This window comes from Manis pentadactyla, chromosome 1, assembly GCF_030020395.1.
Source record: "Manis pentadactyla isolate mManPen7 chromosome 1, mManPen7.hap1, whole genome shotgun sequence".
In the NCBI taxonomy this organism is placed as follows: Eukaryota; Metazoa; Chordata; class Mammalia; order Pholidota; family Manidae; genus Manis; species Manis pentadactyla.
The window spans coordinates 158,750,819-158,764,499 of NC_080019.1; the positions used below are offsets into that span (position 1 = coordinate 158,750,819).

A 13,681-nucleotide genomic window follows, 5' to 3' on the forward strand; every position below is an offset into this window, starting at 1 on the left:
AGATTATAATTTAAATTTGAAGGAGGGATTAAACAATTCCCAGATAAGCACAAGTTGAGGGAATTTACCTCCCACAAACTGTCTCTACAGTACATTCAAAAGGGACTGCTCTGTATGGAAGTGTGCCTCAGGCTAAATAGCTGTCACCAGAGAAAATAAAACCACAGTAAAGGAAGTAGACCAAATAAATATTAATCAAATGCAAAATTAAATCAGCTACCTACAAAGTCAGTCGAGGGATACAGAAAGAGTACAGAATATGACACCTAACATATACAGAGTGGAAGAGGAATAAAAAGAAGGGAGATAAAAAAGAATCTTCACACTGTATTTTAATAGAGTAATAAGTTAGTTAAGATAGACTGCAAGATAGCAAAGAAGCTGCCCTTAAACCTTTGGTAACCACAAATCCAAAGTGTGCAATGGCAGTAAGTACTATCCACCAATAATAACCCTAAATGTAAACGGTATGAATGCACCAATCAAAAGACCTGGAGTTACACAATAGACAAAAAAGCAAGACCTACGTTAACGCTGCCTACAAGAGACTCCCTTCAAACATAAAGACATACACAGACTAAAACTGAAGGAATGGAAAAAGATATTTCATGAAAACAATAGGGAGAAAAAAGCAGGTATTGCAGTACTTGTATCAGACAAAATAGACTTCAAAACAAAGAAAGTAACAAGAGACAAAGAAGGACATTACATAACAATAAAGGGGTAAGTCCAACAAGAGGATATAACCATTATAAATATCTATGCACCCAACACAGGAGCACATATATACATGAAAGAAACATGGACAAAATTAAAAGGGGAAATAGAATGCAATGCATCCATTTTAGGAGACTTCAACAGACCACTCACTCCAAGCACAGATCAACCAGACAGAAAATAAGTGAGAAGACAGAGGCACCAAACAACACATTAGGACAGATAGACGTAACAGACATATACAGAACACTCCACCAAAAAGCAACAGGATACACATTCTTCTCAAGTGCACACAGAACATTTTCCAAAATAGGTCATATACTAGGCCACAAAACAGAGCCTCAGTGAATTCAAAAAGACTGAAATTGTACCAACCAGTTTCTCACACCACAAAGGTATGAAACTAGAAATAAATTGTGTAAAGAAAACAAAAAGGCTCACAAACATATGGAGGCTTAGCAACATACACACAAATAATCAATGGACCAATGACCAAACTGAAACAGAGATCAAGCAATATATAGAGACAAATGAAAACAACAGGTCAATACCCCAACTTCTGTGGGACACAGGGAAGGCAGTTCTAAGAGGAAAGTATATAGCAATTTAGGCCTGTCTTAAAGAAGGAAGAACAATCCCAAATGAAAAGCCTAAATTCAAAACTAATGAAACTGGAAAAATAACAAATGAGGCACAAAGTCAGTAGAAGGAGGGACATAATGAAGATCAGAGAATAAATAAATGAAATTGAGAATAATAAAACAATAAAAAGAATTAATGAAACTAAGAGCTGGTTCTTTGAGAAAATAAACAAAACAGATAAATCCCTAGCCAGACTCATCAAGAAAAAAAGAGAATCTATACACATAAACAGAATCAGAAATGAGAAAGGAAAAATCAGTACGGACACCACCAAAATGCAAAGAATTGCTGGAGAATACTATGTAAAATTATATGCTAACAAACTGGATAACCTGAAAGAAATGGACAACATTCTATAAACATAAAACCTTCCAAGATTGACCCAGGAAGAAACAAAATCTAAACAGACCAATTACCAGCAATGAAATTGACTCAGTAATAAAAAAACTACCAAAGACCAGATAGATTCACTGCCAAATTTTATCAGAAATTTAGAGAAGACATAATACCACTCTCCTTAAAGTTTTCCAAAAAGTAGAAGAGGAGGGAATACTTCCAAACTCATTCTATGAAGCCACAATCACTCTAATACCAAAACCAGGAAACGACACCACAAAAAAAGAAACCTAAAGACCAATATCCCTAATGAATATACATGCAAAAATACAAAGGAAATATTAGACACCAAATACAAAAATACATCAAGAGGATCATATACCATGAAAAATTGGGATTCATCCCAGGGATGCAAGGATGGTACAACATTTGAAAATCCATCAACATCATCCACCACATCAACAAAAAGAAGTACAAAAATCATATGATCATCAAACACAGGTGCTGAGGAAGCATTTGAAAAAATTCAACACCCATTCATGATAAAAACTTAACAAAATGGGTATAGATGGCAACTACCTCAAAATAATAAAGGCCATATATGATAAACTCACAGCCAACATTATACTTAACAGTAAAAAGCTGAGAGATTTTCCTCTAAGATCAGGAACAAGACAAAGATGCCCACTCTCCCCACTTTTATTCAACATAGTACGAGAGGTCTGAGTACCACAATCAGGCAACACAAAGAAATAAAAGGTATCCAGATTGATAAGGAAGAAGTTAAACTGTCACTATTTGCAGATGACATGATATTGTACATAAAAAAACCTAAAGAATGCACTCCAAAACTACTAGAACTAATACCAGAGTTCAGCAAAGTTCCAAGATACAAAGTTAACAAACAGAAATCTGCAGCATTCCTTTACACTAACAATGAACTAGCAGAAAGAGAAAACACAAAATTGCATCAAAAGAATAAAATACCTAGGAATAAACCTAACAAAGGAAGTGAAAGACCTATACTCTGAAAACTACAACACACTCATGAGGAAAACTATAGATACAAATAAATGGAAACACATCTCATGCTCATAGATAGGAAGAATTAATATTGCCAAAATGGCCATACTGCCTAAAGTAATATACAGATTCAATGCAATCCCTTTCAAAATACAAACAGCATTCTTCAATGAACAGGAACAAATCGTTCTAAAATTCATATGGAATGACAAAAGACTACGAATAGCCAAAGCAATCCTTAGAAGGAAGAATAAACTTGGCGAGATTATGCACCACAAAGTCACAATAATCAAGACAATTTGGTACAGGCACAAGAACAGATTCATAGACCAATGGAACAGAATAGAGAGCCAAAATATGAACCTACACATATATGGCCAACTAATGTATGATAAAGGAGGCATGGATATACAATAGGGAAATGACAGCTTCTTCAACAGCTGGTGTTAGCAAAACTAGACAGCTACATGTAAGAAAATGAAACTGGATAATTGTCAAACACCATACACAAAAGTAAATTCAAAATGGATCAAAGACCTGAATGAAAGTCATGAAACCATAAAACTCTTAGAAGAAAACATAGGCAAAACTCTCTTCAATATAAACATGAGCAAAAGGAGGATTAAAGATGGCAGCGTGAGAGGTTAAACAGAGGCTTCCTCTCGAAACCAGATATAATATAAAAATATAATTAATACAACTAATCCTGAAAGAGCACTGCGCCAAACTGAATACACATGGAGAAAAGAATAAACCTCATGGAACAGGGTAACATAACAAAGCCATGGTCCAGCAGGACCCAAGTGCTCCCCCCACCCCAGCTCACTGGCAGGAGGAAGAGAAATGGAGCAGGGAGGGAGTGGAGGCCTGGGACTGCTGAATACCTAACTACGGAGATCTGCTCTGGGAGAACAAACCTACATTTCATGGTGCTTGCGGGGTACTCTAGTGATTAGGGGATTGGAATGCTAAGACAGGCAGAATTCCTGGAGAGACTGAGATTCCCACTGCTTGTGGAAAGCAGGGATCCATATCCGGCTGCTCTGGGACAAAAGAAAGGCAGGCAGTCTGAGAGGGCTGCGAAAGGGGCAAGGATAGTACAGAGTTTTCTGCTCACAAGAAAGGACAGGTAGAAAAAATTGTCCAGGTGCACTCTGCCCTGCAGGTTGGGAGCTTTCACGATCTTCAGGTACTCGAGCTCCCTGGCTGACTACACAGCTCCAATTATCACCTCAGTGATACGCAGCCTACTGCACCTTTCCCCCAGCCAGCCCCACCTGGCTCACAAACCAGCAAACCCTACCCTGGCATTAAGCCAGCCAGAGGGAAGCCCCATCTACAGCAACTACAAACACAAAGCATAGAGGCTTATACCTGTGTGCTCGGCCCACTGGTTCAGGTAGTGGAGACAGGTGTAGCAGCTGGGAAGCAGGAAACAGCACTTTCCTCCCCCCAGGCACCAATACCGCTCCCCTAGTGATCCGCAACACTGCTTCACAGGCTGAGCAGCTCCATAATGTAGAGCTTCTGGACACTAGAGGGCGCCATATACAAATATGAAATGCCAAAGGAACCTGATTCAAAGTAAAATTATTAATACAATTCCTGAGAAAGAATTAAATGACATCGACATCATGAATATTCCTGAAAGGAAGTTCAAAATAAAAATTATTAACATGCTCATCGAGGTTCAGACAGATATTCAAGAACTCAGGAATGAATTGCGGTCAGAGATCCAATTGTCAAAGAGCACAATGGAGGGTATTAAAAGCACATTAGATACGGTGGAGGAGACGATAAATGAAATAGAAACTGGAGAAGAGGAATACAAAGAAGCTGAGGCACAGAGAAAAAAGGATCTCTAAAAATGAAAGAATATTGAGAGAACTGTGTGACCAATCCAAATGGAACAATATTCACATTATAGTGGTACCAGAAGAAGAAAAGAGGGAAAAAGGGATAGAAAGTGTCTTTGAGGAGGTAGTTGCTGAAAACTTCCCCAATCTGGGGAAGGATATAGTCTCTCAGGCCTTGGAAGTGCACAGATCTGCCAACACAAGGGATGCAAGGAAGACAACAACAAGACATATAGTAATTAAAATGGCAAAGATGAAGGATAAGGACAGACTATTAAAAGCAGCCAGAAAGAGAAATAAGATCACATACAAAGGAAAGCCCATCAGGTTACCATCAGACTTCTCAGCAGAAACCTTACAGGTCAGAAGGGAGTGGCATGATGTATTTAATGCTATGAAGCAGAAGGGTCTCAGAACAAGATTACTTTATCTGGCAAGATTATCATTTAAATTTGAAGGAGGGATTAAACAATTTCCAGATAAGCAAAAGCTGAAAGAATTTAGCTCCCACAAACCCACTCTACAGTCTATTTTGGAGGGACTGCTATAGATGGAAGTGTTCCTAAGGTTTAATAGCTGTCACCAGAGGAAATAAAACCACAGTAAAGAAAGTAGAACAGCTAATTACTAAGGAAATGCAAAATTAAATTAACTATCCTCCAAGTCAATCAAGGGATAGACAAAGAGTACAGAATATGATACCTAATATATAAAGAATGGAGGAGGAAGAAAAAGGAGGAGAAAAAAAGAACTTTAGATTGTGTTTGTAATAGCATATTAAGTGAGTTATGTTAGACTCTTATATAATAAGGAAGTTAACCTTGAACCTTTGGTAACCACGAATCTAAAGCCTGCAACAGCAATAAGGACATACCTATCGATAACCACTCTAAATGCAAATGTATTGAATGCACCAATCAAAACACATAGTCACTGAATGGATAAAAAAACAAGACCCATCTAGATGCTGCCTACAAGAGACTCACTTTAAACCCAAAGACACACACAAACTAAAAGTGAAGGGATGGAAAAAGATATTTCATGCAACTAATAGGGAGAAAAAAGAAGGAGTTGCACTACTTGTAAAAGAATTCAAAACAAAGAAAGTCACAAGAGACAAAGGAGGACATTACAAAATGATAAAGAGGACAATCCAACAAGAAGATATAACCATTATAAATATCAATGCACCCAACACAGGAGCACCTACATATGTGAAACAAATACTAACAGAATTAAAAGGGGAAATAGAATGCAATGCACTCATTCTAGAAGACTTCAACACTCCACTCACTCTGAAAGACAGATCAACTAAACAGAAAATAAGTAAGGACAGAGAGGTACTGAGCAACATATTAGAACAGATGGACCTAACAGATATCTACAGAACTCTACACCCAAAAGCAACAGAATACACATTCTTCTCAAGTGCACATGGAACATTTTCAAGAATACATCATACACTAGGCCACAAAAAAAGCCTCGGTAAATTCAAAGGACTGAAATTATACCAACCAGTTTCTCACACCACAAAGGTATGAAACTAGAAAGAAATTACACAAAGAAAATGAAAAATCCCACAAATACATGGAGGCTTCACAACATGCTCCTAAATAAGCAATGGATCATTGAAATAAAAACACAGATCATGCAATATATGGAGACAAATGACAATAATAATTTAACACCACAAAATCTCTTGGATGCAGCGAAGGCCTTGCTAAGAGGAAAGTATATTGCAATACAGGTCTACCTCAGGAAAGAAGAAAAATCCCTTATAAGCAGTCTAAACTCACAATTAACGAAACTAGGAAAAGAAGAACAAATGAGGCCCAAAGTCAGTAGCAGGAGAGACATAATAAAGATTAGAGGAGAAATAAACAAACTTGAGAAGAATAAAACAGTAGAAAGAATCAATGAAAGCAAGAGCTGGTTCTTCGAGAAAATAAACAAAATAGGTAAACCCACAGCCAGACTTATCAAGAAAAAAAGAGTCTCCTCACATAAACAGAATCAGAAATGAGGAGGGAAAATCACTATGGACACCACAGAAATACAAATTATTAGAGAATATTATGAAAAATTACATGCTAACAAACTGGATAACCTAAAAGAAATGAACAACTTTCTAGAAAAATACAACCTTCCAAGGCTGACCCAGAAAGAAATAGAAAATCTGAACAAACCAATTACCAGCAACAAAATTGAACTGATAATCAAAAAACTACCTAAGAACAAAAATCCCTGGACCAGATGGCTTCACCACTGAATTTTATCAAACATTTAGTGAAGAACTAATACCCATCCTCTTTAAAGTTTTCCAAAGGGTAGAAGAAGAGGGACTACGTCCAAACTCATTCTATGAGGCCAGCATCACTCTAATACCAAACCAGGCAAAGACAACACAAAAAAAGAAAATTACAGACCAATATCCCTCATGAATGTTGATGCAAAAATAGTCAACAAAATATTAGCATACCAAATTCAAAAATACATCAAAAAGATCATCCATTATGATCAAGTAGGATTTATTCCAGGGATGCAAGGATGGTACAACATTCGAAAATCCATCAACATCATTCACCACATCAACAAAAAGGACAAAAACCACATGATCATCTCTATAGGTGCTGAAATAGCATTTGACAAAATTCAACATCCATTCATGATAAAAACTCTCAACAAAATTATATATAGGGCAAGTACCTCAACAAAATAAAGGACATATATCACAAATTTACCGCCAACATTATACTTAACAGCGAGAAGCTGAAAGCTTTTCATTTAAGATTGGGAAAAAGACAAGGATGCCCACTTTCCACACTTCTATTCAACATAGTACTGGGTGGGCAAGCCGCGGCAATCAGACAACACAAAGAAATAAAAGGCATCCAGATAAGCAAGGAAGAAGTTAAACCATCACTGTTTGCAGATGACATGATATTGTACATAAAGAACCCTAAAGAATCCAATCCAAAACTACTAGATCTAATATCTGAATTCAGCAAAGTTGCAGGATACAAAATTAATATGCAGAAATCTGTGGGATTCCTTTACACTAACACTGAGCTAGCAGAGAGCAAAATCAGGAAAACAATTCCATTCACAGTTACATCAAAAAGAATAAAATACCTAGGAATAAACCTAACCAAGGAAGTGAAAGACCTATACCCTGAAAACTATAAGACATCCATGAGAGAAATAAAAGAGGATACCAATAAAGGGAAACACATCCTGTGCTCATGGATACGAAGAATTAATATTGTCAAAATGGCCATCCTGCCTAAAGCAATCTACATATTCAATGCAATCCCTATCAAAATACCAACAGCATTCTTCAAAGAACTAGAGATAATCGTTCTATAAATTCATATGGAATGATGAAAGACCCCAAATAGCCAAAGCAATCCTGAGAAGGAAGAATAAAGCTGGTGGGATTATGCTCCCAAACTTCAAGCTCTACTACAAAGCCACAGTAATCAAGACAATTTGGTACTGGCACAAGAACAGATGCATAGACCAATAGAACAGACTGGAGAGCCCTGATATAAACCAAACCAGATATGGTCAATTAATGCATGATAAAGGAGCCATAGACATACAATGGGGGTAATAACAGCCTCTTCAACAGCTGGTGTTGGCAAAACCGGACAGTTACATGCAAAAGAATAAAACTGGATTATTCTTTAACCCATATACAAAAGTAAACTCAAAATGGATCAAAGACTTGAATGTAAGTCATGAAACCATAAAACTCTTAGAAGACAACAAAGGCAAAAGTCTCCTGAATATAAGCATGAGCAACTTCTTCCTGAACGCATCTCCTTGAGCAAGGGAAACAAAAGCAAAAATGAACTCATGGGACTACATCAAACAAAAAAGTATGTGTACGGCAAAGGACACCATCAACAGAACAAAAAGATATCCTACAGTATGGGAGAATACATTCGTAAATGACATATCCAACAAGGGGTTAACATCCAAAATATATAAAGAATTCACATGCCTCAACACCCAAAAAAGCAAATAACCTGATTAATAAATGGGCAGAGGATATGAAGAGACAGTTCTCCAAAGAAATTCAGATGGCCAACAGACACATGAAAAGATGCTCCACATCACTAATCATCAGAGAAATGCAAATTAAAACCACAATGAGATATCACCTCACACCAGTCAGGATGGCCACAATCCAAAAGACAAACAACAACAAATGTTGGCAAGGATGCGGAGAAAGGGGAATCATCCTACACTGCTGGTGGGATTGTAAGCTAGTTCAACCATTGTGGAAAGCAATATGGAGGTTCCTTAAAAAACTAAAACTAGAAATACCATTCAACCGGGGAATCCCACTCCTTGGAATTTATCCAAAGAGTACAATTTCTCGGATTCAAAAAGACATATGCACCCCTATGTTTATTGCAGCACTATTTACAATAGCCAAGATCTGGAAGCAACCCAAGTGTCCATCAGTAGATGAATGGATAAAGAAGATGTGGTACATATACACAATGGAATATTATTCAGCCATCAGAAGAAAACAAATCCTACCATTTGCAACAACATGGATGGAGTTAGAGGGTATTATGCTCAGTGAAATAAGCCAGGTGGAGAAAGACAAGTACCAAATGATTTCACTCATCTGTGGAGCATAAGAACAAAGCAAAAACTGAAGGAACAAAACAGCAGCAGTCTCACAGAACCCAAGAATGGACTAACAGTTACCAAAGGGAAAGGGACTGGGGAGGGTAGGTAGGAAGGGAGGGATATGGGTAGTAAGGGGCATTATGATTAGCACACATAATACTGGGGGGCACAGGGAAGGAAGTATAGCACAAAGAAGACAAGTAGTGGCTCTAAAGCATCTTACTATGCTGATGGACAGTCACTGTAATGGGTTTGCGGTGGGGACTTAATATGGGAAATGTAGTAACCACAATGTTGCTCATGTGAAACCTGAGCATAAGATTGTATACCAACGATATCTTAATAAAAAATAAAAAATAAAATAAATATAATAAAAAAAATAATGCTTGAAACACTAAAAAAAAAAAAATTACAAAGAAAGACAGTGGTAAAGTCTTATGCTTGTCTTCCACTAATGTGGCTTTTTATAGACCTTTAAAATAACAGATTAGCTTCAGGTCAAACCAGTCTATGTATGTGTGCACATTCACATGTGTATCACAACAAACTTAATAAACACTTCTTTTTCTAAAGGTATTTGGCAGAGACAAACAAGCCACATGCATATTACCAAGCTGTTATTTTTTAAAATAGCATTTTTAGACCTTACTATTGTTTCAATTTTATTTTAGACTTATAGAAGAGTTGCAAAGAACAAACAACTCTCTCCCAGGTACCCCGAATATCTTAAATAATTATAGTACAATTATCAAAACTAAGAAATTAACATTGGTATAATATTATAAACTAAATTACAGATTCTATTCTGATTTTACTTGTTTTTTCTGTTTCCAAATCCTTTAATTCATCAGACTTCCCTTGTCTTTCATGACTTTGATATATTTTAAGACTACTGGTCAGTTACTTCGTTACGGGGTTCGTGTGATTTGTCTCATGATTAGATTGAGGTTTTACAATATTGTAACGCATACCACAGAAATGATACACCCTTCTCAGTGCATGATGTCACAAGCACATTATGTCAGCATGTCTTATTAGTGGTGATGTTAACTTTTGATCACTTGGGTTAAGGTGATGTCTGCCATGTTTCTCCACTATAAAGTTACTACTTTTCTTTTTGTAATCAATAAATATTTTTGGCAAGAGACTTTGAGGTTATACCCATACCGTTTCACCCATTAAATTTAGCATCTCTCAGTGGATCCTTTCTGCATGGTCTTTCTGGTGTTAATTTTATATTTCTCTTATTCCTTTTATATGTATTAATTAGAATACTATTGTAAGAAAGAATTATCCCTTTTCACAATTTATTGTTTATTTCTCATTCATTAATTTAGTTATTCATTTGAATCAATCCAGATTCATGGGTATTTATTTTCTTCTTTGCTAATAATCACATGCTAACTTTATTTATTTTGTTGATCCAACTGTTTCATCCTTAATAATGGGAGTTCTTCCAGGTTGACTCTTGTGCCCTTTTGAGAAGGCAAACACTTTCAAATCATCCTGATTTCAATGACACAATTTCTGAACCTCCTTCCTCCCCCTCACAAATTATATTAATGACATGCGTACCTGTGATACTGATCTCATCTTCATTTCTTCAGCAGCAGCAGGGAAGGAACATGTTGAGGCACAGTAATAATGAATAAAAGAACTTTCTTTTGAAGAGAGCTTCTGAAATAAGGGAAATGCCTGAACCCAAGACAATGGATAAGAAAGCTCTAATTCTCCATTTGTTGTACTTATTTCTGTCATAATATCTTTCAATTTCAATTCCTCTCTTTGTGAAATAGGATTGTGTAGCTCAAGGAAAATGAATTCAGTTGACTTTGCTATAAAAGATAAAATGAATTTTAATCAATAGCATTATTTTTCAAGGAAATTATAATCAAAATAATTTAATCAAAATAACAATAGGGATGGTATATAACACAACAAAATATTTTGTATGTTAGTTACCATTCCAGGCACATTAAATCCCAAAACAGGCCATTAGTAACCTAGAACCAAAACTCACATTTTTAAGACTCCTATTGCATTAGAATGGAAACTCCATAATGTTATTGACTGCAGTATCTCCAGTACCTGGCATTTAGTAGGTGCTGGTAAACATTTGTTAATGAATGCATGATTAAAGGAATGAATAATAACTAAGTAATTAATTTTCTTTAGCCTCCTCCATGTATCAAACCTACCAAAAGGTATTCCCAGTCAAATATTTCCTTCAAAATAATTTTCTTTCACCAATCATTTCAACAGTGGTGTCAAATGACATTCTCTCCTCCCATAATGATTATAAATGGCTCATTATATTTCCACAACTTCCCTGCTATTTAATCATGAATTTTCTCAATTAATTGAAAGTAAGTAGGACAGCAAAGTAACTACAGTAGTCCCCTTTATCTGCAGTTCATTTTCCATGGTTTCAGTTACCCACAGTCAACCACAGGCCAGAAGCAGGTATCTTCCTTCTTACTATGATCAGAAAGTCAGTAATAACCTAATGATACATCACAGTGTCTACATCATTCACCTCACTTCATCTCATCACACAGGCATTTTATTGTTTCCCAACATCACAAGGAGGGGGAGTACAGTACAAGATATTTTGAGAGAGAGACCACATTCACATAACTCTTATTCCAATACATTGTTATAACTGTTCTATTTTATTGTTGGTTATTGTTGTCAGTCTCTTACTGTGCATAACTTATAACTTAAACTTTATCATAGGTATGAATGTGTAGGAGAAAGCAGTATATATAGGGTTCTGTACTATCTGTGGTTTCAGGCATCCACTGGGAGGTACTGGAATATATTCCCAATGGATAAGGGGCCACCACTATAATTTTAAAACAGAACTTCTTTCATCACTTAATATATTTAATGTGCAAGGGAGTGGAGGGCAGGAAGTTAAAGAGATCAAATAGATAAGAACCTTAGAAATTTGATTTCTCTCATTCTAAATCAGACTCCTTTAGGTGTCAAAAACTAAACAAAGTTGGGAAATACCTCAAGATCTATAGATAAGGACTATGCAAGCATACAGAAAAGTAATCAACCCAGTCTTAGGGAATGTTAATTAATATTTATATGTTGGCTGATAACCTGGGCCATATAAGTAAGCTGAGTCTTCTTTCAGAAACTAAAGAAAATGTTGAAGGTAAAGGTTTCTGTATTTTATTTAACTTTGCCACTGATTAGCTTTGTCACAGTTCATTATGAAATAAGGGCAAGAAATTCCTAAGAAAGGAAACCAAGTATGGCAACTGACTGAAAGATAAAGTGTTCCTTTTATTTCAGAAGGTAATTGCTCTTGGTTGAGTAAAATTATCAGGATAAATTATAGAATAAATGAAATAATTTATCTACATAATATCAAGCGATAAAATTATTCTTAAGTCGATGAACTTAATTTCAATTCAACAAAATAATAACATTCTATTATTTTAGAAGAAAACTACTTTATTTACAGGACTTCACAGGTTATCCTGAAATTCAGAAATCATGTTATACTCACATTGCTGGCTTAACATAGAGTTTTCTAATTGGGTCTGAATCTCTTGAAGATAATTTGAAGAGACCCAGAGGAAAAGGATAGCATGGCTCCTTTTACTGTGATCATCATCCTTACTTTTCCATAATCCAAACCTCTTTAAATGTGTGGTATCCACTAGCAATGAAACCTCATTCAGGGACACTGAAACAAACAAAAGATAAATTAGTAAATTTATTTATTTAGGAATACAACACTTATCCACTATATGACTCTTCCTTAATACACTATAGTTTTCAAAAAGAATTATATGCAAAGTTTTTCAAAAATATTTCCATTGTACTTCACTAAACAGCTGAAATATCCCAAACATTATTTTTAAAAAATCATATCACATTTAGAAAGGGCAAAATAATTATTAAATGGTAATTAAATGTAGGAATTAATTTCTCACATTATATGACCGCAGTAAATCCAGGAAAAGAAAATATTAAATTAAATTTCCAAAGCATAAAAATCTTGTTCAGAGAGTTTTCTTACTAAAAATTCAGATATCACTACATAGAAGTGGGGGTGAAACTATCATACCAATGCAGAAAACAAAGCATAGTATAAGTTAGAAAATTATATATTTTTATTTTGGTCAATACTATCAACCAAGACTCTAAACACTATCCTATCATAAGCCAATCATACATATCTTTCTTCTCCCAAAACATCTGCATTTTACAATCAAAAGATTAGTAACTATGCACTAGCCACTATCAAGAGATTCTCAATAATAATATGAGCTTCTGAACAGTCTAACATGCATTTGTTTCAAAATTCTTCCAGGTTTTACATCTCAAAACTTATAGGTAATCACTCTAAATTATTACTCTCTCTTCCTCCTAGTAAGTTAAAAGATTCTCCTCTAAGGATATCTTTTTTATTTCAGAGAAACATAAAATACTTGTATAAA

The 13,681-nt window shown here is 35.6% G+C and overlaps 1 protein-coding gene across 10 annotated transcripts in view; it reads right to left on the reverse strand.

Moving 5' to 3' along the window:
- Positions 1 to 13,681, reverse strand: part of SENP7 (SUMO specific peptidase 7) — a 208,348-nt gene that overhangs the window by 17,862 nt on the left and 176,805 nt on the right. For all 10 annotated transcript variants that reach the window (XM_057502256.1, XM_057502253.1, XM_036916469.2 and 7 more), the window contains 2 exons: positions 12,745 to 12,924; positions 10,797 to 11,056 (listed from right to left, as the gene is read on the reverse strand). In XM_057502256.1, coding sequence (XP_057358239.1) covers positions 10,797 to 11,056; positions 12,745 to 12,924 — 440 coding nt within the window. The remainder of the gene's footprint in view (positions 1 to 10,796; positions 11,057 to 12,744; positions 12,925 to 13,681) is intronic.